Source organism: Crinia signifera, chromosome 2 (assembly GCF_055691185.1).
Source record: "Crinia signifera chromosome 2, ASM5569118v1, whole genome shotgun sequence".
NCBI lineage: Eukaryota > Metazoa > Chordata > Amphibia > Anura > Myobatrachidae > Crinia > Crinia signifera.
In genome coordinates this window covers 382,002,903-382,029,910 of record NC_139218.1, presented here as the reverse complement: position 1 = coordinate 382,029,910, position 27,008 = coordinate 382,002,903, and the positions used below count along the sequence as shown (strand labels likewise).

The 27,008-nt window shown below is 45.6% G+C and overlaps 1 protein-coding gene across 1 annotated transcript in view; it reads left to right on the top strand.

The window, feature by feature from the left end:
- The window catches only part of NOX4 (NADPH oxidase 4), a 193,541-nt gene that overhangs the window by 141,104 nt on the left and 25,429 nt on the right, over positions 1–27,008 (top strand). The window contains exons 13-14 of the mRNA XM_083170172.1: positions 627–708; positions 22,921–23,040. Of these exons, the coding sequence (XP_083026298.1) occupies positions 627–708; positions 22,921–23,040 (202 nt within the window). The remainder of the gene's footprint in view (positions 1–626; positions 709–22,920; positions 23,041–27,008) is intronic.

Below are 27,008 nucleotides of genomic sequence, written 5' to 3'. Positions count from 1 at the left end.
ATCATTACCATGGTTACTGTAGGGCAGACATTCCCAACCTCGGCCCTGAAGGCACACTAACAATGCAAGTTTTAGTGATATGCAGGCTTGAGCACAGGTGTCTTAATTAGTACCTGAGTTATTTGTCTTAATTAGTACCTGAGTTATTTTGATTTAACCATCTGTGCTTAAGCTTGGATATTAACCTGCACTGTCAGTGTTCCTTGATGACCGTGGTTGGGAATACCTGCTCAAGAGAAATCTGGAACTTCTGTTTTATTCTACAAAGCAAGTAAGCAAATTGATACGGTCAAGGTAGGGCATAATGTTTGTACGTAAACATCTGTTACCTTTGTTATATACATTTTACGTTTGTATGTTTATTAAATTAGCATCATTTTGCAGTAACATTAGTGCATGACATTCTATACCAGGGATGGGGAACCTTCGGCCCTCCAGATGTTGTTGAACTACACATCCCAGCATGCCCTGCTACAGTTTTGCTATTTAGCCATGCAAAAACTGTTGCAAAGCATGCTGGGATGTGTAGTTCAACAACAGCTGGAGGGCCAAAGTTTCCCCATCCCTGTTCTATATAGTGATTTTTCATTTTTCAGAATATTTGTTCTTTTTTTGTTGTTTAACAGAGAGGTTATGTGACCTGTTGACTTCGCACGACGACCAGGGAACCGAAATTATCCCCATAGTCCAGCAGAGGAAAAACCCAAAGTAAGTCCCTCTACAGAAGACTGAGTACAATAATAATGAGGTCAGTTATGTACGTTGGTTGCTGAGCTTGGACCCCACTCAAGGTATTTTGTCAGAGTTGAGGGAATGTGGCTTACACTCTCTTGTCCTCATAGAGAGGGATACAGAAAGTATCTTAGTAACTGCCATGCAATTCAGAGAGCATCCAAATGACCACCATATCATTCAGAGAGCAATGTGAATGCCATACGATACAGAGGGCATCTATTGTGTAATCTAGAGAGCATCCTAGTGGTTTCCCTGGAGGTGCCTACCTACTGTAGTACTGGTGCTTTAGGCCGCAGCCTGATCAGCCTGTTGGTTAGTGTTTATAAGGTTTGTGTATATTCCAGTGTGTACCAGTCTTATCCGTTTACATCGCTGTCCCCGCCCACCAGACCTAGCACATTTATCCATTTTACTTTATTATCTTGCTCTACAGAAAATACTTCCAACTGCAGAGTCTATTGTTGACGTGTCTTTTCCAATCCACCTACCATTGGCTTGGCGACACCCTTGTCTGGTTATAGTAATAAACTAGGTCCACAGAGAAAAAGTTGTGACAGATCGTAACGTCCACGTTTAGTTTAAATATGGAAACTGATATTTTGTAATCTGTGTACAGTTGAATCAAGTAAACCATCCTCTGGTACCAAATACAAATAAGAGGTTGAAATTAGGACTTTGCATAGTGCTGAAAATGCAGCGGCTGATTCTGAGTCCCACGCAGATTGTATGCAGCTGGAGCCAGATTTACTACTTTGTGCTTTCCAGTCACTCAGCGGCGGGGATCGGAAACCCTGCCCGTCTTGGCTTCAGCAAGGTGGCCAGGGTTAGGGGGGTGCGGGGAGGCGGCCGCGATTAAAGGGGACCAGCGGCAGGGACTGATGGGGAACTCCGGCAGAACGGGGCACCGGCGTATTCGAGTAAATAGAGTAGATTGTGCTATATGTGTGATACTGTAGCTGTATGTAACAGCCAAGCATCTGCGGAGAGCCATAGTGACAAGTGTGGGAGGACATGTTGCTATCTTTATTAAGTTGCTTAGTAACCATGATATTGGGCAGCTTTCGGCTTAATGTCTCTGGGGACCTGACTGAGCTGACTGTGATTGTGCCACAAATCGCAGGTGCAAAATTGCATTATGTATATAAAAATGACAACTGCATGCAATGTGGAGGAAGAGTTGTGTGGGCAGTGCTGCATGCTGGTCGGCAACAGTAACATATGCTTATCCCACTTGTGTCTGTATTTGTAAACCAATTTATTTTATATGCAACAAACATCATTAAAAATTCACACACAAAAAAACCCCTCTGTAATACAAGAAAAGCAGCTTCCTGTCTGAACTCCAACAGCCAATCGCAGGCATCTCTGTAGTGCTGGCAACTTCCTGTCTGAACACCAACAGCCAATCGCAGGCATCCCTGTAGTGCTGGCAACTTCCTGTCTGAACACCAACTGCCAATCGCAGGCATCCCTGTAGTGCTGGCAACTTCCTATCTGAACACCGACCCTGCAGCTCCACCATTAAACAGCTTTAGCTAGGGGCCTAGGGCACGAGAACTGAGGAAGGCACCACCGATTCTGCCTAACACAGAATAAAGATGAGGAAGACATCCTTGTTGCACTTAATGCAGGTGGTAGCTTAAGGAAAATCTGAAATACCACCTCCACACTTTTAATTGAGGGGCTGGAAAGTGGGTATTGGCAGTGTGGGTTGGGGGGTAGGTTGATATTTTGCCTAGGGTGCTGAGGAGCCTTAAACCAGCCCTGGCATCAACAGCCAATGGCAGGCATTCTACTTGTATTGACAGCTTCCTGTCTGAGCACCTACAGCCAATCACAAGCATTCCACATGTACTGACAGCTTCCTGTCTGAGCATCAACAGCCAATCACAAGCATTCCACATGTACTGGCAGCTTCCTGTCTGAGCACAGGCATTAGTGCTGGTGATCGTCATCAGTACCATCTGCTAATTGCATCTGACTTTTAGGCATCCAGCTTCATCAGGTGTAAATGTGTCTATTTCTCAGTTTGACTGCGTTCGCTATTGCACATCTGTACTGACCTCGACCAACCTTATAATGCCCCCGCCCCTCTTATACAGATGCAAGGAGAGGTGAGCTACATAAGCACACTAAGCTGCATAGATGTAAGCAGATCACATTCGCACTTACCATCAGCCCCCCATGTGTGTCTTATTTTATCATGTGTTCTCAGACCATGCTATTAAGTCAGACTCGGTCGCTTTTTGATGTATGCAATAATACAGTGGCGTAGCTATAGCTCCGCAGCCCCCGCGGTGGCGGGTAAAATAAAAATATGCGGCGGGCGGGCGACAATTAGGTAGTTACGCCACTGCAATAATAGTACCCTAAATCTGAGACACATCCTGTAATAGAAAATAATGATGATAATAGCCTTGTAGGCTGACACAATAACACGGTCAGCACAGGAGGCATTATATAGACAGATGGTGTTTGATTATATGCTTATACTGTAGGATAGCACTGGCCATCCTTAGAACATGCACCAATAGTATACAGTATATTCCTCATGTACTGTAGCACTGGGTGAGATCCTATTTATGCCTGAATAGGATGTGTATGTGTATTATTATTGTCATTATCACTATATATGTATTCCCATGAGGAGCACAAAGCTGTTGTCTCACGGCTGTGTCAAATCGGCAAGGAATTTGAGAACCCGCTGTTTCTCTGATAATGGGTACAACGTTGCCAATGTGTCAGGAACACACCTCTTCTGAGTATTCCTGACTTGGCAAAGGTTAACTCAAAGATCTACACTCAATCTTACACTCCCATATCCCCAACACAGTCTCTGGACCAGATGCACAAAGCTTCAAAAGTAATAAAATGGAGAGTGATAAACAGCCAGCCAATCAGCTCCTACCTGCCATGTCACAGACTGTGTTTGAAAAATGTCAGGCAGGATCTGATTGGTTGGTTGTTCATCACTTTCCATTTGATCACTTTTGAAGCTTAGTGCATCTGTTCCTCTGACATTTAAACTCCATTAAAACTAAGGGTATAATTGCCATCAGCTAATATATATCTGGTCAGAAGGAACCTAAGGGCACTGTTAGTCAGGATGACAGCAATTGAATTACTGACATTGAAGTCCCGACTGGTGGCAAGAAGACGGGTGCCGGAGTACCGATCGTAAGTATGTTGGGGTGGGAGGGGGTTTGTTAGGTTTAGGCACAAGACGGTGGGTTTGTGTGACGGGGAGCAATGTAAGGGTTAAGCTCTAAAAGGGGGCATTAGGGATAGGCTGAGGCCTGTGGGGGGGGGGGGGGAGTTAAGATTAGGCAATAAGTAGGGGGGTTTATTGTTAGACTATGGTTAAGATTAGGATGTGGGGTGGGGAGGCTTATGTTTAGGCATTCGGTAGGGAGAGTTGGTGGGAGGGGGCATGTAGAAGGTAGTACCAGACCTCCATTGGGATACCGCCATTGGTCTTCTTCCTGCCACCCATCCTTATGTATTCCGGGACCTGAGCATAGTCACAAGTACAGACACTTAGCAGTGCATGCTTCTAAGCAGTTCTCACACTAGCTCTCAAAGGGTTAAATATTTTGCAGTCTATCATTCAATAGGCCAATCAGCCTCTACTGCAGTCTATGAATTCCTCAGTTTATTAGGACAGAAACGAATTAATATTAGAATGTAATACACAGAAAGCAGAACAATGCTGGTTACAATGTGACCTATGATACACTGCAACTTCAAATAATGAGAACGTTACAGGCTATAGATCACTTACCAAGCTGTGCCACTGGGACTGTCACTTAGATAAAGGCCCAAACACAACATAGTGTGTGTATATATACAATGTCAGCATGGCTGTAGTGTCCACATGCTTGACATTGAATATGTCGACATCAAACATTTAGGCACTGATGAAATGTCAACATGATTAGAATGTCAACAACATTTTCCTGGTGGTCTAGTGATGACTTACCTGGTTCAGCAGCTCCAGCTGATTTCCACTGTGCCCAGCACTGTCAGCTCAATGACTTACCTGGTTCAGCAGCTGCTGCTCGGTTCTTATGGGCCCAGCACTGTCGCCACAATGACTTACTTGGTTCAGCAGCTCCTGCTGGGTTCCTCTGTGTCCGTCACTGATACCACAATGAATTACCTGGTTCAGCAGCTCCTGCTGGTTTCCTCTGGGCCCAGCACTGTCACCACAATGACTTACCTGGTTCAGTAGCTCCTGCTGGTTTCTCTGTGCCCAGCACCTACACCACAATGAATTACCTGGTTCAGTAGCTCCTGCTGGTTTCTCTGTGCCCAGCACCTACACCACAATGAATTACCTGGTTCAGGAGCTCCTGCTGGTTTCCTCTGTGCCCAGCACCTACACCACAATGAATTACCTGGTTCAGTAGCTCCTGCTGGTTTCTCTGTGCCCAGCACCTACACCACAATGAATTACCTGGTTCAGGAGCTCCTGCTGGTTTCCTCTGTGCCCGTCACTGACATCACAATGACTTACCTGGTTCAGTTGCTCCTGCTGGTTTCCTCTGTGCCCGTCACTGACATCACAATGACTTATCTGATTCAGCAGCTCCTGCTGGTTTCCTCTGTGCCCAGCACCTACACCACAATGACTTACCTGGTTCAGCAGCTCCTGCTGGTTTCCTCTGTGCCCGTCACTGACATCACAATGACTTATCTGATTCAGCAGCTCCTGCTGGTTTCCTCTGTGCCCAGCACCTACACCACAATGACTTACCTGGTTCAGCAGCTCCTGCTGGTTTCCTCTGTGCCCGTCACTGACATCACAATGACTTATCTGATTCAGCAGCTCCTGCTGGTTTCCTCTGTGCCCAGCACCTACACCACAATGACTTACCTGGTTCAGCAGCTCCTGCTGGTTTCCTCTGTGCCCGTCACTGACATCACAATGACTTATCTGATTCAGCAGCTCCTGCTGGTTTCCTCTGTGCCCAGCACTGACACCACAATGATTTACCTGGTTCAGTAGCTCCTGCTGGATTCCTCTGTGCCCAGCACTGTCGCCACAATGACTTACCTGGTTCAGCAACTCCTGCTTGCACACTCAACAGGAACAGGCTGGGGAACTGACATCCGGTGATATCAGCTGCCCGCGGCCCCGGGCGATTTGCATAGGAACGCCCAACGTTTTCATTGGTACGCCCATGAAACGCTGGATGTTCCCATGGGTGAATCCCCCGCACCCCAGCTCCCAGTCTTGGGTGCATGTGCCCGGCGAACACTCTGTTTGACATGGCCACATGCACATGTGCAGAAATAAAACATCGGACTATGCGGAGGAACAATCAAGAAAACCCCCCATGGAACTATGTGGCAGAATCCAGCACAACGGGATCTGAAGGGATCAGCAGGCTCGATGAAGGACCTGCGGGCATCCGCATTGGATCGTGATCATGCCCACACACGGCAAGTTTTTAAATGATTGGTCATTGCAATTGGACGGAAATGGCCATATCGTTTAAAAGAATCTTACCATGTGTGGGCACCTTAAGCTGAATGACTAGCACCATCAAGAAAAGGAAGTAAAGCATAGCTCCCAATATTGTCCGGTTGGAAGGTGGCACAAGGGTGGCAGTACCAAGACCATTGGCAGGTATGGGAACCGTCCCGTATGTATTCTACAGCTTTGCAAGGAAAATAACAAAGAAACGGCTGCAGCTTTGAAATGTAAGTGAAATGAATCAAGAGAAATATGATAAGCGGCTTAATAGAAGCTCAAACAGTATCGCCCGAGGGGAGCGAGGCCGAGGACACGAGACAAGTGGAAGCATTTTATATGCAGACACGTAGTCATTGACAAAGTTCCCTCTCTTCATTCCAAAACCAAGTGCAGCTGCTTCTAAAAAAAGGAATAAAAAAAGACTTGATTTGTCGACAGCTGCGTTCATGTCATGAGAACAGGCCCATGTTGGAAATGTATTATTATGGGGGAGATTGGGCTTTAATTAAATACAGCTGCAACTGTTTTAAACATTACGCTCAGTCGTTTGTTTCTCCCTGCAGCTCCTCGTCCGAGCGCAGGCCCGCTTGTACATTTCGGAAAGGGACAGAACAAAGGGATGTGCCGAAATGAAAACATGCATAATATATAATGCTGAGTAAGTCAGTAATACACGGAGAGGCAGAATAAAATTGAAAAGTGTACAAAAAAAAAGAAAGTTTAATAAAAATGTTACAGTCTATTATTTCATTTAGCCCAGATTAAGCGGATTCACTGATATCTATGCACACACGGGGGCTGATTCTGCAAAGGAAGACAGAAAATGAGGGAATTCGTACAGTACTTTGGCAAATCCACTCGATGGCCTATCTAGAACCGGCACAAGCTGGGTCCAGGGCGGCCCAACCGAACACCCTACACCCATTTCTTAAATATTTACCCCCCGGACTCCTGAATTGCTGGCAGCAGTGCTGCACAAGTCATAGGGTAAATCACCAGGAAAATGGCCGACACGCCATTTTACTAGAGACTTGCCTATGGGATCCCTCCCTGCTTCTGTCCCTCCGGTCCGGTTTTTGCCTACACACTGACACCAGGTTGACCAATAGGGCTCCAAAAAAAGCTGCTGCCCCAACACAGCATAGGATTCAATTCTAAAAATGAAGAGGTGAAGTTTCCCATAGCAACCAGCCAGATTATGTATTTCATTTCTCTATTGCATCCTAGAAAATCAAAGACCGAGGGGGTGTATTTAAGAAGGTAGGAGTTCTGGTGTAGAGTGGATGGGCAACCAATCAGATTCTATCTATTATCTTCTAGAAGGTGCTAAAGAAATAATAAGTAGTTTCTGATTGGTTGCCCATAGCAACATCCCATCTTCAATAGAACTCCTATCTTACTAAATGCACCCGAGAAACTGGTTGCTGTGGGCAACGGCACCTCTTTTCATTGTTAGAAGCTTTAGTAAATTAACCCTTTGGTATCTATTGCTGCAACTTGTTGCAAACTTGACTTGTATTTAGTATACAGCGTTAACCTTTCGCTTGTATCGTGATCTTTTGTCATTGTCTGCAGGGCCCTCCTACCTCTGTGTCGGTTTGTTACTACCCAGTTTGTTGTATCACTGTCTCCTATTGTAAAGCGCAACAGAATCTGATACGCTATATAAGCAACTGTAACGGAATCTGCTGCGCTATATAAGCAACTGAAACAGAATCTGCTGCGCTATATAAGCAACTGAAACAGAATCTGCTGCGCTATATAAGCAACTGAAACAGAATCTGCTGCGCTATATAAGAAACTGTAACAGAATCTGCTGAGCTATATAAGAAACTGCAAATAAATAAATAAATTGTCGCATGGCCGCCGAGAGGGGTGGGTACTAATTTCCTAGGCCCAGGTTTGATGGAGGTTCCCGCTGGGGGCCCTCGTCTGCCGCAACCACTCCCCCTCTCCCTTTTGGGCAGCAGCACAGCACACGCTGCAGTGTACTGGAATGAGGAGAGGCGGCTGCTGCTGCTGTCGTGCCTCCACTAATATAATTTTTTTAATCAATTTTTTTTTTGTAAGGGGTTTGGTCACGCCTCCCAAAGATTGGGCCACACCCCAAAAATTTTACCGGTCCCCGGCAGACCTCTCAACAGCCCTGCTTTGTCAACCTAGTGCATGTCGAACTAGACACATTACATCTATCAAACTGAACCAATAATATCAATAGGAATTGATCTCCAACACATGAGAGCATCAGGCAGTACAGTTATTGCTCAGCAGAGGGTACTTAGGATCCAAACGATTATGTTAATGGAAGTTCATAGCGCTCTGTATCCGTTTTGTTAATATAATTAATTGATACGATCCTTAATAGTTGCGAAGTGTAGCCTTTCAGCCTTGTGCACTCATGCCTAACATCCCGTTGTGTGGAGAGATGGCATGCTGTCCCTTTAACATAAGCTGCAACAGAGAGACAGAGAGAGAGGTTTTCTCCATATGGGCCTTATTCTAGTTCACTCTTAGAGGCAAATTCCTTCTCAAATGGACAAAACCATGTGCACTGCAGGGGGGCAGATGTAACAGGTGCAGATAGAATTAGATTTGGGTGAGTTATTTTGTTTCGGTGCTGGGATACTAACTGACTGCTTTATTTCTACACTGCAATATAGATCTCACTTTAAAGAAAAACCCCACCCAAATGTAACTCTCTCTGCACATGTTGCATCTGCCCCACCTGCAGTGCACATGGTTTTGTCCATTTGAGTATGAATTTGTCTCTAAGAGGGAATTAGAATAAGGCCCTATGTTCTTATCAATGTCAGTAAAAGATGTAAGCAGGCTGGTCACACATGGTGGGACGTGGGGAGGGAGGGCGCTGATGCAGGTAACAGCTCCAGCTTGGAGGCAAAGCATGACTTACATTTTAATGTGGACGTCCACATAAATAAGGTCCCTGGCTAGTTTTTCAGCTGTAACCTTTCAGAGGGCATAAAACAAAGTGGAGAATGAAGTTACCCAGAGAAACCAATCAGATGTTTATACCCAGGACAGTCTATAATATTCATCTTGAATTGCAGAAGCAGGGGCGGATTGGCCCGCGGAGAAACCGGGCAAATTCCCGGTGGGCCGACCCAAAAATCCTTAAAAACGGGCCGGCCGCGCTCCCCCCTGGGCTGGCTGGGCCGCAGCACTTTGCCCACAAGCTAGGGATGGCCATCGATGGCAATTCTGCACCCAGCCATCGATAGTGGCAACTATTTGATGGATAACCATCGATAGTTTTAGCTATCGATGGTCATCCATTATATTTGACTGAATGGCCCGTGGGCCAATCAGAACACGGGGGCGGGACTTCTGGGTGTCAGGGTCGGAGCTATGCTCCATGTCCCGACACCTTGAAAAAAAAAAAGGAAACATCGCTTCTCCTTTGCCATCGATGTAGGGAAACCATCTAGTACTCCCACATCGATGGCAAAAGTATTCGACATCGGCCACAAACCATTGATGATTTTAAATCATCGATGGTCGATGGCCATCCCTACCACAAGCAAAATGGCCGCGGGAGGGCTGCGCATGCTGGACAGCGCACAGCTCATCCCGTGGGCCTTCAAGTGCAGTAGCCTCCCAGCTCCCGATCCCCCATCTGGAGCCAGCAGACAGCAGGAGTTGTGCCGCCGCCCCCCCCCCCCGCATTACATATGCCACCGGCAGCCGCCACCAAACCCCCCCCCCCCCCCCCTGTATTACATACACCATGCCCCCCCGCATCACATCCGCGGCCACCACACCCCCCCCCCCCCCCCCCTCGGGCTGCTGCACGCTTTTTTTCCCGGTCCGGATTGACGTCCCAATCCGCCTCTGTGCAGAAGTACAGTATGTGGATCTCTGCATTCAGTATCTGGTATGACTCCCTTTTGCAGCAATAACTAGTAATAGTTGGTTAGTCCTGAACATCGGCTTGGAGGAATTTTACCCCATTCCTCCGTACAAAACCGCTTCAACTCTGTTATGTCAGTGGGTTTCCTACCATCAACTGCCCACTTTAGTTCCTTCCACAACATCAAGGTCAGGATTTTGACTTGACCAATCCAGAACTTTAAATGTGTTCATTGTGCTTCACAGATGGTATGAGTGCTGGAATAGAGTGTTCTCCTTTCTCCAAATATAATGCTTCTCATTTAAACCAAAAATCTCTGAACTGCAGAAGGGAAGCAATGTTCTTTTTGGCGGCTTTCTCCTTGCAATCCTGCCATGCACACCATCGCTGCTCAGTGTCCTCCTGATGTTGGACTCGTGAACATTATTTGAGAAAGTTCATGTAAGGGGTGTTGTTAGCTGCGCTAAAAAGATATATATGCAACAGGTGTTATCATTTATTACCAAGGTTACGTTATTTATACCTTAAAAATAAAACAATGTGCATAAAAATATTAAAATAGAGATAAAAATGGATGATCGTCAGTATAGCTGGGATCGTGAAAATGGCAAGTGCACGGATATAGTCCCCCAGTTATTCCAATATGGCTCCTGCTGAGAGTCTGTTCCTAGGATGCTTTACTTAGGTCCCAATGAGCGAGACAGCCGTTATTTGGACTGTGCAAAGTGGACTGTTGGGGAGGCAGCGCTCTCCTGCCAGTAATACACCTAATGGTGGAGGGTCCCTCTTGTGGTGCTGGCTTAATCTGGTCCTAATGGTTAAATGGCTGAGGGAATTCTGGGAAAGCTGGTCCACTCACAGTGAATTGGTGCAGGTTGGCGTCCAGATGGAAGGGTGTCCGTGCTGGTAGGTACCGACGTGTTTCGCTTTACAGCTTTTTCATATGTGTACCCTTTATTCCCCTTCTCCATATGAGTTCACTTACCTGTCTCAGCACTGCAAGTAGGCATCTCCTCTATCCCTCTTGAAGTCTCACTCCTACCAGCGTGGATTTGTCCAGTGAGCCACAGATACCACATTACCAAGTCTTCCATAACCTCCACAGCATTCGTGGCAGCAGGTGCCACTAGCCGGGGAAATACAAGGTGCCATGGGCAAAGGTGAGTGGCCAAGGGTGACCACCCTAGTCATGTCCAACGGCCGGGAGAAATGCTGATTATCCATGAGTAACATGAACCGATCGGCCGGTAAAATCTTCTGCTTGTCTTTCAGCCCCAGATGCGTATGGCGGATGGCCCTAAGAGAAATGGTACCAGCTTGGGGAGCAGATGGTACTAGATCAGCTACAGGGATAGTCGTAGTAACAGGTGAAACATCTCAGTTACAAGAGTCCATCAATCTGTTGCCTTCCCATTGCATGGTGAACAGTTTGCTTGGGATTCCATCATTTTCTTATGACACACTGGGGCAAATGCATTAAGCCTGGGTGATAAAGCGATTATAAAGTGGAAGGTGATAATGCACCAGCCAATCATCATCTGTCATTTTTTTTTAAATACAGCTGATTGGCTGGTGCATTATCACCTTCCACTTTATCAATGCTGTATCACCCAGGCTTAATACATCTGCCCCACCGAGAGGTTTCCTACAGATGAAAGAATTCAAAGTGAGACAACTAATAAGTAATCCTCAAGGAATAGAACTACAGTAAAAGGAACAATACCATTTAATCAGTAAAATGCAGAAGCAGATGGCCTGTCCCTTTCCTGCCAGCAATTATGTAGTATTGACCTTTTAACCAAGCAATTTAGCTTTCACGCAATCACTAGGCGGCTAACTCTAGCGGCATGTGAGAACAGGAGGAAGTCAAAACAATATAAACATGAAGATTTCTTTCCGTTCAGTTGTCAAGGCAAAATAATAAGCACGCTGGTTGTGCGAGTAGCAGGATTGTACGAAATAGTCATATTCAGCCACTGGGAAAAGCAGACTACAATGCAAAAATGTTATGCAGCGTATTGAAATGGGCACTGCTGGCGTAGTGGAAAGCATGACAGCTCCAAAGACCTATCTGTGTGGAGTTTGTACATCCTCCCCATGTTTGTGTGATTTCCCTCTGTAGCCAGGATTATTGCCTTCTGACAAAAATGAACCCTGTTCTGTATGTGTTCTCACGTGGTAGAAAATATAGAGTATACTGTAAGTTCCACTGGGCAGGGGCTGATATGAAAGATGGAGGTGGGATCCTGGGGTGCACACCGGTAATGAGGTGCGACCCTGCGGAGACCTTTCAGTAGTACTGCATACAGAGACAATGGGGCAGATGTATTAAGCCTTAACAAGAGATAAATGCAAGGGTGATAAGGAGAGATAAATTTCCAGCCAATCACCTGCTTACTGCCATGTTACAGGCTGTGTTTGAAAAAAGTCAGTAAAGAGCTGATTGGCTGGACGTTTATCTCTCCTTATCACCCTTGCATTTATCTCTTGTTAAGGCTTAATACATCTGCCCCAATGTTGCAGGTGCACAATTCAAACTCCCAATTTATTAATAATAATCATTGCAATAAAATTTAGCATTTTTAGCGAGGTTCTTCGTATAGTTATGGCCATAAGTAACGGCTCACTGCGTCCAGGTGACCTCATTAGTCGGGCAAGTCCCTAACATTTTTGGGGAGGTACAAATCTAGGGTGCGGGGCACCCCAAAGCGAAGCAGCTGAGGGACCCCAGGGAAACACAAAAGTAAAAAAATGTATAGTGAAAATAGGTTATACCGCTTTCACATCGCAAAATACAGGGTCACGCCGGGACTTTGAAACAGTTCAGTCCCGGTGCGACCCTGCATTTTGCGCTGTTCAGATTGCTTCAGCGAACCGGCAATATTGCCGGTTCGCTGATGTCATGTGGGGGCGGCGCAGAGAAATTAGTGAGAGGTAACAAGGTGAGATATAAAGTAATGAGAGGTAAAGTAGTGAGAAGTGAAGGTGGGAAATGAGTTACATTAAAACAAAATGGCATGGAAGTAAATATGAAGATAATTGTGAATCTGTGTTGCCCCTGAGGCCAAACAGCCACAGCAGTCCAGGGGGACTACCACAGGTTGAAAAGGTTTGTAACGCAATATTTATTACATAGTGATTTGTCTAAAAAAAATAGTAAGTAGCACACAGACAAGAAAACCTAAAAAACAGTGATTATCCATCCATAGGTTATTTACAAATGGTGTATTCCCTCTGTAGCATGTCTTTGGAAGCTTAAAAGGGAACACACCACTATTTAGGTGATCTCCTTACAAGTAGTGATTACAATTTGGATACTGTTATTTCCCACTGGGACAGAAGGACTTTGTTATACCCGGTTATATTATACACCCAGTGTTCACTATCCCCTTTAAGACTCCTCTTGACCTAATTCAAACATTATTGTTATAGAGATGAAGAGTTTAGTTGCACTTTAAGACTTACCCCTGATGAAGTCTAAGAGGCGAAACGCGTCAGAAGGGGTTTTACCACATTGTGTGAAATCCTACTGAATTGTGAACTCTGGTATCACAGACTTATTTTTTAAGAAGGGCATTTTTATTACATTTTCCAGTTTGTGGAATCAAGGTCTCTCATGTGTTGTATCGATGGTATAAGCATTTCATGTGCTTTTTATTGTACCACTGAATATTTCAATATGGCGCCAACTCACTTTTGTGGATTATATAGAAAAAGTTGTACGCTGGCACTCCAGTGCCCTCCAGTAAACACTGCCCGTCTTACATTGCAGAAGCAGGGAGGGTGGAAGCACTCCACATACCCTGTCTTGCAATCCAGTAAAACAATCAGACATTGTATGCCATAGTTGTCGTCATTTTCAGTTTCTCTTGTAGAGAAGAAGCCATTGGAAATTTAGATGAGACGATAAGGGGGTATTCAATCCCATTCCCTATTTTTGACTGGAGAAATAGCGGCGGGCGCCTATTCAATGCTGTCTTGCCCAGCATTGAAGAGGCAGATCGACCGAACGGGCCTGACTTTAAAAGCTGTCGGGCCCATTCTGCCGAGAACATCCGTGAAGTGTCGCGATCACGGGCGGATCTCGACAATCCATGGCCGTTTACAAGGACACACTCCCTTTTCGCCGATCGGCAGGTAGGACATTGAATCCCGCCTGGTGATTTACGGTCGAGCAAAACGAAAACGGGCCAGGGACACGGCTGTTGGGACGGACCGATGGTCATGACCTGGGTTTGAACACCCCCTAAAAGTGACGGTATTAGGGATTTGTGTTGATGTACGTGGCAACTAATGGCAATAATTTTATCCGTGCGCTGTCTGCATTGCTAACGAGCTGGTCATCTGAGAGGTAATTTGAAGATGAGACTAATAATTAAAAAGTCTGCATGATGCAGTTTGACCTTAGACCGAATGTTTAACGCAGAGGAAAATCCTCACATACTGATTACATCCTACAGCTATTTTTATCATTAGGAATCCACTAAGTGAATGTGCCTGATACAAATATTTACATAGCAGTGTGCATCTGCCGGCATCCTAATGCTTACTTTATGTATACTGTTTCCCATATACGTCTGGAAACTTAGAGCCCATGGTCATAAATATTCTCATACTGGATATCGTGGGGCCAATACGAGCTGGCGTGGGGAATAAATGTGCCTCGGATCACTAATTATGCATCCCGCATTTTTTCATGTGCGGATTAAAATATTTATCATGTTATTATACTGGCAACCAAATATATTAACATATGAATCATTAAATGGAATAACAAAGAGATCCAAACCTAACAATTAAACAGTCTCCAAAATCAGAACGGTATACAGTCATATTATCGACCACACTTAGGTCGACAGTCATAAGGTCTACACTGTTGGGTCGACATGCAACTAGGTCGACAGGATTCTAGGTCGACAAGTGTCTAGGTCGACATGGGACAAGGTCGACATGGGTTTAGGTCGACATGGGTTTAGGTCGACAGGTCGCAAGGTCGACATGGGTTTTTTTCACTATTTTTTGAGCCGACCTGTACCGACAGGCAGTATTTCATGCCCTACCATCCACTAGGGTTTGGTGGGAGAATAAAATAGTGTGCCGAGCGCAGCGAGGCACCATGCCAGAAGCATAGCGAGGGGCAGCGGTTGACTTCCAACTGTGTCCATGTCGACTGTGTCGACATTCGGGTAAAAAAACAGTGAAAACACCCATGTTGACCTGTCGACTTAACCCATGTCCACATAACGTTATGTCGACCAAAACCCATGTCGACCTTGTCCCAGGTCGACCTTCAACCATGTAGACCTAGAACCCTGTCGACCTAGTTGCATGTCGACCCAACGGTGTCGACCTAATGACTGTCGACCTAAGTGTGGTCGATAAAACGATCCACACCCAATCAGAACAGACCCCGTAGCTGTATTAGGAAGACGACTTAATAGATACTAGTTTTAACCCCTTATTCATTTGTCAGAAAATCATATGGTAATGTGGGATCTGCTAAAATTCTATGAATACCTTTAGGAACATGTACAAATCAGACCGGCTACAGGGTTGGAAAGAGATAAGAATTATCATTCGATGAAAGCCACATGTGGTTTCATAGTGGACCGAACCTGAAACCTCTCAACAGTATATCATGACCCGGATACTTCATCTCACTCAAGGCCAGATACACCAAGCTTCAAAAAAGTGGTCAAGTGGAGAATGATAAACAACCAACCAATCAGCTCCCACCTGTCATTTTTCAAATCCAGCCTGTAACATGGCAGGTAGGAGCTGATTGGATGGCTGTTTATCACTCACTTTTTGAAGCTTGATACATCTGGCTCATAGAACATTATACACCACCTACCAGGAGAGGAGTTTGTGGCTGACATTGGATTGCCATTACTCCGAGTTCATACCATTAAAAGCAGGGCTTCCAAAGCAGGAAATAGATACACAGTACCCAGGCCTCAATAGGCAGCCAGAAATGCAGGGGAGAAACATAAAATGTAATGGCAGATAAAAAACACTTGGCCAATAGTCTGCGCCTTTATTTACATTATATTAACCTCATTAACCCTTTAACATGACACGGGCTAGTTCTTTAGGCATCACACACAATGCAAACAGAATCCACCAAGGGGCATGGTCGTACCCCAATATGCCACGACTGCCACTATATTGGGGGACACACCGGTGGCACTGATTATGAAGCTTATTCACCGCACTAACGAGAAAATGAACTGATCAGTCTGAATGCCTGAGTCCACTGAATGAATATTATTTACCGGAGCTTAAAACCAGAGAGCGCCAAGTGGAAAATCATTTTGGAATCTCTTTATGTGGCAGGTAGGATGTTCTCCTGGGGCAGCAGAGCTGGTGTCCTATAGGGAGTTAGGGGAGGAACCTCCCTGAGTTTATACAAAAGGGACATTTTACAAATATCAGGCTACAGATTCCACACGTGTTTCACTCAATAGTAAGGACATGGGGGATTTTCAGCCTCTGTCAATAATTGTTCTGAGATTAAAAGGAAACAATGAAATATATGTATATACAGTATATCAGGGGTGACTCCAGTGGGAGGGTGCAGTACAGTTTAAAATTCAATTAGGGGAGCCCCACCAACTGCTACCAACTGTCATTCCAAACAGACTCACTGGCATTTGGTGTATCTTCCTATTTGAATGTTGAACTGTGCTGCAGACCTATCTCTGGTGCCACCAATGATAGGTATATATAGCAGTTTTGCAGTAGAGGGTGGGGGCCACAGCGAACTGCGTCATGACATATACTCACGCATTTTACTGCAGAAGAAGACAGGATCTGTTTTAAATAAAAAAAAATTCCAAAAAACTTCTGCTCCCCGGGGTTTCTCCCATTCCTCTTGTTCCTAAAAGCGAGTATGCGAGATTTGAGCATCATAGGTGCAGGAAAAGGTTTGCCCTTAGGGACCAAAAGGTTCAAAAATGTGCCTACTTTCCAGTATTTCCTCCCTTTTTTTTTTTTTTGGTTTTATGAAAAAAAAAAAAAAATTGAGACACGCTAAGGATCTGGGAGGTTAATTTACTCTCCCATGATCTAATGAGAGGTTCCCAAATTTTGGGAGTCTCACAAATATCCTGGGAGAATAGACAGGTATATCTCTTACCATCCCCAAAGACTAGGGCCATTATTCTGGTTCACATGCACAAGGTCGACGCTGGAAAAAGTTTGACACAAGCAAAAGCCAGGCAGGTACACATGAAAAGGTTGGTACAAGTTTTTCAGATATTTTGGGGGTATCAGCGTCGACAACTGAGCACAGTAATCTGTTGTTTGCGTCGTTCGTTTGACGATGTTGACAATATGGTCTTCACCTATTGACTGTCGACACCATCAAGATACCTTTATATTACCTTCAGTCTAAACCAGGGGTAGCCAACTCCAGTCCTCGAGAGCTACCAACAGTGCATGTTTTCCAGGTCTCCTCACAGAATCACAAGTGAGCTAATTAGCTCCACCTGTGGATCCTTTAAAATGTGTCAGTCCGTAATGAGTGCACCTGTGTACCTGCGAGGTGAGCTGGAAAACGTGAACTGTTGGTAGCTCTCGAGGACTGGAGTTGGCTACCTCTGATCTAAACAGAGTGAAACTACAGACTTTGGATAGAAAGATTGTGCATCACTGCCAAACACGCATTCATCAATAAACTGCTGAACATAGGAAAAAGGTTAAGACATTGGTGCATATTCAATCTTCATTACAAACCGTGTTTAAAACTTTATTTATTTTTCCTTTGCTCCTTTATGCTTGCTGGGTAAAGATCACAGATTGTAAGAGGATCATTTATCCCTTTGAACCATGTTTGCAGGAGTCTAACATCGATTTCCCTTCTTACAGTATGTGTAACGCTTATAACAGAGAAATAAAAAAATGCTTATAATCCTTTATATCTCATAGCACAAATAGCTCAGGGGAGCGATTATCGGTTATTTATATCGCACACACATATTCCGCAGCGCTTTACAGAGATATTTGAACATTCACATCAGTCCCTACCCCAGAGGAGCTTACAATGTATATTCTCTACCACATGTACACGCACACAGACGTTCTACGGTTCATTTTGTTGGGAGCCAATTAACCTTCCTGGATTTTTGGATTGTGGGAGGAAACTGGAGTATCCGGAGGAAACGCACCAAAGCATGGGGAGAATATACAAACTCCACACAGTTAGGGCCATGGTGGGAATCGGACCCATGACCTCCGTGCTGTGAGGTTAACCATTACACCATCTGTGCTACCCTATAGCCACATACAGCTACAGTTACACACAGTAGTATTAGCTTACCTCCCAACATTCATATTTCCATTGTTGGGACTCCTGCGTGGCCCGCGGTGAATGGGCCCAAAAAGGGGTGTGGCTTAAGAGAAAGAGTGCGTAGATTTGTGGTAATGTCCGCGATCATCGCTACGGGGGGCATAACCAGTGCTGTGTTAGCTGCTGGCCATGCCCTCTGTCCTTCTGCCTCCCGTGAGTAGACGCTGTGCGCATTCACCGCTGCTCTAGCAGAAGATGTATGGTTGCTGATATTCAATAACTCATACCTCTCAACATATGGGAGTTCAAATTCTGGAATCCCAAGTGTCGACAAGCCTTCACGTTCGAAAAGGGGGGTTAGTTTTGTGGCACGCCCGGTTTCCATCACTCTGGGCGCTCCCAGAGATGTTCGGCTGCCCCAAGCTCTCCCCGCACTTGTGGTTTTTTATAATAAGTTGGGAAAACAGAAACCTATAGGGGCAGAGTAAATCAATTGCATATTTTAATGCACAAGCTTACCATATATTCCAGGTACTCAAGCGTTAAACTCCAAGTTGACGCAAGTTAAGTAAAAAAATGCATGCATATCCATTGAATATATTTTTTTCTTATTTTGTATAAAGCACATTTGTAGCTTCTATTTTGCTGTTTGTTGTTTTATTCAGAGCACCAATTATCCCCATTTTCCTCGTAGCGACTCATAAAATGATGTTTGTCATGCTCATTGTCTCAGAAATGCGTTAGCAAAAGGTTGTAACATTTTTCCTCATTCCGTTTCTGTCATGGCAGAAGGAATTGTTCCTTGTACGACAAGCTGCCATCTTCTGCAGCCCACAACCTGTTTACCTCACGTTTGTTGATTGTTCTACTCAGTGTTTCTCTTCTGTGTACGCAATACTTGTTTACATCGCCAGTGACGTGTCTGGTGTCACGATTTCATTACATTAAAACATTTTTTTTTTTTTATTATTACTTTTTTCCCCGCTAGTTTCAGAATAAGGGCCATAGTACCAGCCAATCAGCACCTAACTGTCATGTTACAGGCTGTGGGGCAGATCTATTGTGCTTGGGGAAGTGATAAAATGGAAGGTGATAACACAGCAGCCTTAGCTCCTAACTGACATTTTTTCAAGCCCAGTCTGTAACTTGGCAGTTAGGTGCTATATCGCCTTCCACTTTATCACTTCACCCACTTTATCACTTCACCAGGCATAATAAATCTACCTATCGGTGAGTTTGAAAAATTACAGGAACTGGGTTGCTGGTATTTTCTCGATCCGCTTTATCCTTCGTAATAAGCAATAAGGCATCCAATATGGCTACCCCAGTGAATACAAACGATTGTCAGGGAAAAGCCTGACCATCAACATCTCTCTGACAACCCTGGTAGCAAAGTTTGTGTATAACTGAAGAACTCAAATGTGTCTGTAACTACCGTGAGGGGGTGAAACTCTACAGAATCTCCTAATTGGAAGAAGAGACTTCACTTTCTCCCGAAACACTCTTCGTTTGGCCTCAATCTTTGAGCCGATGTATAATATAATGTGTAGAATTATATACTGTATGTTGTAGCGTCCTACCCTTTGCTACCGGAAAACTCATATCCTGTCAGATTGCTGCAGGTCACTGTATTCAACCAAACACAAACAGCCGCAGCTGCGTGCCGCTGCCACAGGGAGCACTGGGGAATTTAAGGATTGTTTGGCCTCCCGGAGGCAGGAATACCAGAATGTCACTCAATTACTTCCTTTACAAGAGATAAATCTATTAATCTTTCATTTGTCCTGTCATCGTTTCTGATGTGCTGCCTTTGATTGAAAAAAATAGATAATTTATAATGCAACATTAAACATCAGAAATGGACAGATAATCCATTATCTGATCTCAGTGATAACGTGCTGTATCCTCGTTAGCATTAGTATTGTCTTCATCCCCCCCCCCTCTTAAAGATATTTTAAGGTTTTTTTTAATGTGTGCAAGTAACAATTGAATGTTATCCTATTAAAGGTTTATTTGAAGTTGCCGTTCAAAGTCCCAGCAATTTGGAAATGACAGCAGCCAATTATTGATACACTGCGCATTTTTATAGTTCGCTGCGTGCACGCACGAGGCCATACTGCAATAGAATCCTGCTACTATTTCTATTTGCGCATTGTTCGCAGTGTGGTTAACAGGAAGTAAGCGTCTGGGGTGTTTACCGGCTGTCTAGTGGGAGTGTTAGGAAAAACGATAGAAGTGCTGGAAAGAAACGTTGTGTGTCCGGGAAAATTATAGGCGCACCAGAAATAAACGCAAGGAGCGTCCGGTGTCCTGAGTGTTTTAGGGGAAGGTGTGTGAGGTCCGCTCCAGCTTGGATAATTTTTCCATTGCACCACCAACAGGGTCAGATTTAGAGGTCAGGCCACCCCTAGGCACGACATTTTTGGCCACCACCCCCAGCCCCCGACTGCAGCCCAGGACTCATGGCTCCCTCCGCCAGCCTGACCTTGGGCAGGGCCGGCGGCTGCTCAATTAGCGGATGGGCGGGGCGGTCTCTGGGGAGTTGTGCATCGGGGGTCTCCAGGGCTCCGGGGGGGTTGTGCGCTGGGGGTCCTCCGGGGTAAGTGCAAATGGGGGGGGGGGGGGAGATCCATGTCATCCAAGTGCTGCACCCGGTGGGCCTGCAGTGGCTTCCGGTGTCAAACCCTGCCCTGTGCGGAGCTCTATGCTATGGCAGGGACACTGGGCAGCATGGGGTGGCTGAACCGTCCTTGGTCACAGCCTGCCACCAGTAATTTGTGTCGCCCCTAGGCCCGTGCCTAGTGACAAGTTTGGCCCTGACCACCGAGAAAGTCTCTGGCGACACTGCGCCTGCAATAAGTTGTGGGCAATGTAAAAAGTGATTGATGGCTGTACACGTCCATTCGCACTGCGAGCACATTGATTCGCAAGGTGGGATTTCACTCTAACAGGGCGGTGGCTTAACTGAACGCCGGCTGCTGCGAATTTGTGGCCGTGTGATCAGGTCAGACAGTCGCCAAACAATTATTTTGGTATTTTTAAAAAATAATATACAAGCAGTAAGATTCCTAAATGTATTAACTGACTTATGTGGTACACAAATTTGACAATACAGTCTTTTTGGCTTTAGTTACATCTGGACATAAACAGTAACCTAGAATTTATATATCACAATGAAAGACCTAAAAATAAACATTGCATGCAATGATTAATACATAGAATCTGCTATAAAGTTCTGCAGTTTGTTTTATTAACAGATGACAAGGCACATGTTACCTAACTACAGATGGCAGTGCATGCTGGGAATTGTAGTTACACAACATCCACAAAAATATGACCCGGTGGAAACATGTCTGCCAGACTGAACATGCTATGAATTTTGGTGCCACAAAACCATGAGAGCAGCAGGTTGTAGATGTTTAGAAGAAATACAGCCACCCATGCTCCACCCCCTCAATTCTGTAAATTCCTAATGTGCCCTTAATATACGTGTACGAACTAAAGGCCATTCGAAATGACGGCTTCTGCAGTGTACTTTCACTTTGCGCTGTGACCGTTTTTACTTTCACTTTGAGCTGTGACAGTTTTTACTTTCGCTTTGAGCTGTGACAGTTTTTACTTTCACTTTGAGCTGTGACAGTTTTTACTTTCACTTTGAGCATACCTCCCAACGTGACCCTCTCCAGAAGGGACAGAATGTTCTATTCCTGGACTTCACCCCTTAATTTGTGTTTGCCATCACCTGTGTTGAAGCACTTTTCTTGGCATTCATAAATTAAGAGGGAAGTCCAGGAACAGAGCATTGTGTCCCTCCTGGAGAGGGTCATGTTGGGAGGTATGCTTTGAGCTGTGACAGTTTAGCCCACAAAACTCTCCATACCTTTCCCAGTCCCTATCTGCTCCTATCTCCAATCTCTGTCTTCGCAGCTCCCTCTCTCCGTATACAGCAAGTTTGAAACAGAACAGTGCCCCGGCAAAAATTGTTTTCACTTTCTGTTATGACAAAGGATTTGGCCTGTTGGGTGGACTTTACTGGTCACTGGCGGCACTTCACCTCATAGAGGTGAGGAGTAGTTAGCCTTTTGTAGATATATATATAGATCCTTTTTGAGAATACCCAGCTGCTATATACAGAAGAGGCAGCCATTTTGTCGACCAAAGAAATATTTATGAAAACACTTTCTATAGAGTTGTTCGTATGAGCGATATCACTGAGGTGCAATGTGAGCTGATGGCTGAATTATCAGCAGCGATAATCCTTCATGATGTCACTGTATTCCAGTGGATGGACGGTGTTCACACAGATTTTAGTACAGTCAACAAAATGGCTGCCTATACTATGTGCTGGTGATAGGTGCATTTTCCTGTTTATTTTTTTTTATAAATTTGATGTTTTTATTAGATTTTTGTGTTCCGACTGCATCCTCTGGAAGTATCTTCCAAATGGATGCACCGCTTTTTCAGCAAAACAATATCTAATGCTGTCTTAATTCTCCCTCACCAGTTCAATGAGACGTCTCACAATCATTCCACCATTTGTTTTCACAGAATATATATTGATGGTCCCTTTGGAAGTCCCTCAGAAGAAGCCTTGAATTATGCAGTCAGCCTTTGCATCGCTGGAGGTATCGGAGTTACACCATTTGCATCAATTCTCAACCGGCTATTGTACGTCTACCATTTTCTTTATATATCATTATATATACTGTTCTACAATGACATTTACATTAGTAAAAAAAAATTAAAATAAGAATATTTGATAGCATTTAAAATTGAATGGATACATTAATTTGTCCATATATCGGAAAAATACTAGTTCATGGGTCACAATGGGGGGGATTGGGGGTTTGTCAAAAAGTTGGTTTTCCTCGATGCGTTGTTGGCAGATAGAAATTAACTATGGGCAATTTGGGGGTGGGGTATAGCATATTTTAATCTAAAGTTGTCAAAGTTTAGGAGGTAATATATATGTAAAGGTGCATACACATGGTGCGATTTTGGATTACAATTTCGACTATATAGTGAAAAATCACAAGGAAAATTTGCCAAAATCGTGGTGTTTGTACTGCTTGAGATACCGATTCGTGGCCGTGACACTCTTTAGCAAAGAGAGGCGGCCATATTCTTGTAGCACGTTCTGGGTCACTGCTTACTCTATATTATCTTGTATGAAATACGTTCTGTTAATAAGTATATCATTGAAAAGTTATGGCTGATATCCTTGTTATACATTCTTACATAGTATAAAGCAAAGTCCGTGAAGCGCGTCTGTCTGTCTGTCTGAACGGGGTAATCTCGAAAACCGATGGGCGAATTTTTGTGCAGTTTTCACTGTAACAGTAGGTAGTGCCATACGTATATTCACCATCGCCCTATCCCGTATGGAGGCCGAGCACAATGAGTTTATTATAATCGGTACTTGTGTAGTTTCACGGCGCCACCGCGCGCACAGTCTGTGTTTGAAACTTGGCAGCTTGCCAGACTCTGTGTTTAACTGTGCGCGTGCCGCTCTAGCTGTTCTCAGCGCAGCGCGTGGCTGCTTTCCTTATGTAATCTACTTTATCAGCGTAGCGCTGACAGGTCACTGTGGTACTTGTAGTTCCACAGTGAAATAGACAGTCCTGCACACCGCTGACAATGGCATGTAAACTGGACACCCCGGCACACCGCTAATGTACGGGGCTTCTAAACTAGACACCCCGGCACACGCTAAAATTTAAACGCTTTAGCGTCTAAATCCAGACTCCCTGGAAACTGCTAAGATGGGGGCATCTAAATTTGGACGCTAAAGCGTCTGAATTTATTTGGGTATAGGGGTACATAGGGGTGCACTAGTCGACGTAACAGCTGTCGACCTTGTTAATTCCACTATCCACGCCACCCCGAAGCGTGACGAGCCCCGTGACGAGCTTCGGGCTCGGAGGCTCGCTGCGCTCACCACACTTTATAAAATCAACTCCACGCCGACGTGGATAGTGGGGGTATGAAAAGGTCAGTCGGACGCATACCGCGTCCCCTCCCGGGGCTCGCTGTGCTCGCCACGCTTCGGGGTGGCGTGGATAGTGGAATTAACAAGGTCGACAGCTGTTACGTCGACTAGTGTCATTGTGAACAGGTTTAAGAGTGTCTTGCACAGTGCACCCCTATGTTCCCCTAGATCCAACTAAATTCAGACGCTTTAGCGTCTAAATTTAGATGCCCCCATCTTAGCAGTTTCCAGGGAGTCTGGATTTAGACGCTAAAGCGTCTAAATTTTAGCGGTGTGCCGGGGTGTCCAGTTTACATGCCCCCGTTGTCAGCGGTGTGCAGGACTGTTTATTTCACTGTGGAACTACAAGTACCACAGTGACCTGTCAGCGCTGGGTGCACTGCTGCTGCCCAGCGCTACGCTGATAACGTAGATTACATAAGGAAAGCAGCCACGCGCTGCGCTGAGAACAGCTAGAGCGGCACGCGCACAGTTAAACGCAGAGTCTGGCAGACTGCCAAGTTTCAAACACAGACTGTGCGCGTGGTGGCGCCGAGAAACTACACAAGTACCTTATAATCAACCAATCAGCATGCACTATGCAAATAGGGTGACGGGAAACATCACAGCTGGGCTGCACATAAACTTACATAGCAAGTGGCAGGGGCAACAGCCAGAGGGGTAACTAGAACTTTGTGGGCTCCATAGCAAAATCCCCCCATCAGTACATTGCCCCTTAGGATGATAGGAGACAGAAGGGAGTGAGAAAGAAGGTTTCAGGGGGAGAGACAGAAAAAGATGAGAGTGTGGAGAGAGCGAGAGGGCATCAGGGGACAGAGGAAGGGTTTCAGAGGCGATAAGAGGATCAAGAGAGAAAGAGAGGGGTGTAGGCATGAGTGCCAGAGAGTGTCTGAAAGGGAAAGAGAGAAAGGGGGTGTCAGTGAGAGGGGGAGACAAAAGAGTGTCAGTGTGAGAGTGTCAAGGAGTGAGAGATGTTGTCGGAGGCAGAGTGAGAGAGGGCAAGACATTGGGCCTTATTCTAGTTCACTCTTTCTGACAAAATCCTTCTTAGATGGACAAAACCATGTGCACTGCAGGGGGGTAGATGTAAAATGTGCAGAGAGAATTAGATTTGGGTGAGTTACTTTGTTTCTGCTTAGGGCAAATACTGACTGCTTTATTTTTACACTGCAATATAGATCTCACTTTGAAGTAAATCCCCACCCAAATCTAATTCTCTCTGCACAAGTAACATCTGCCCCACCTGCAGTGCACATGGTTTTGTCCATCTAAGAAGGATTTTGTCAGAAAGAGTGAAATAGAATAAGGCCCATTGTCAGGGAGAGAGAGGAGCAAGATTGAGCGAGAGGGAGTGGGCAGGAGACACTACCTGATTTGAGCACAGGGGGCAAAGATAGAAGAGCATCATATGTGGGTATAGATATACAGATGGGAGGAACAAAGAGGAACAGACAGACAGACAGAGCACCAAATGGTTGCATAGATGGACAGGTTGGGGAGGGTAATAAATCTGATAAACAGATGAACAAAGAATGGGGGCATAGATGGACAGGTGGGTTAAAGGGGGGCATAGATGGTGGGTGGGAGGGGGGCACAGACAGAGTGGAAGGGGCAGAGATGGAGGGTAGGGAGGAGGAGACAGAGACGGAGGGCGGAAGAGGCGGCAGGCTTGCATAGATGGGCAGAAAATCATATGGGGCATAGATGGATACAGTGGGTGTATTGGAATAGAAAAGCAGCCCAGGAAAATTCCAGCAGCATGCTGATACACACATAGCACTGTACATACATAAATTACTGTATCACTAAGCCCCCAGCACACTGATATACAAACATTTACATAGAACAGGATATACACACACACACACACAGAGATTACCATCATATATACACTTACATACTGCACGGTAGATGATGTTCCCAGGCAGATGCAGATGGTTCCTTATCCCTCCGCTCAGCAGGACTTTCTGGATCACCTGGGTGGAAGGTGTCCGCTTGTTAGCCATATTGAAGGATCTCTCCCTGGGACCCTTGCTCACAGGCTCCAGCAATCACCAGGCTTGACCTCCTCGCCCCCTCCCTCCTCCATTCTCTTCCTCTCCTCCGCTCACGTCCTCTGCAAACAATGCCGCGCAACCCTGCCATAGCACTGGACAAACGGCACACAGGCTCCCTCCGGGCTGCGGAACTGCACCGGGGGGGGGGGGGGGGTGGTTTTGATAGCTAGAACACCAGCCTGGGTCAACTTGAACTTTCCCCGCGAGAAGAGTGCCAGCCGACCGCATCATACAGTACCTGGACGCACCCTCCGGTCTGCTTGGTGATGCAGCGCAGATCCAGGAAGCACGCTGAGTGTAGGGGAGCACAGAGGCAGATGGTGATGGTGCAGGGGGAGCAGCAGGCCCTCAGAGCAGCTCGGGCCCCATAGCAGCTGCACCCCCTGCACCCTCGGTAGTTACACCACTGGCAACAGCCAGGTGGCTGCAACACTGACAGCAATTAGGGGCACCGCACAGATGGCCACATGTACACATCGGCATACCCGCACACAGATCCTCACTGTCGTACACCCAGGAGGAGGCGCTTTCCCCGGCCACACGTACCCACGTCTGGCTAACATGGGAGCGCTGGGGTGGGCCGGGGGGTC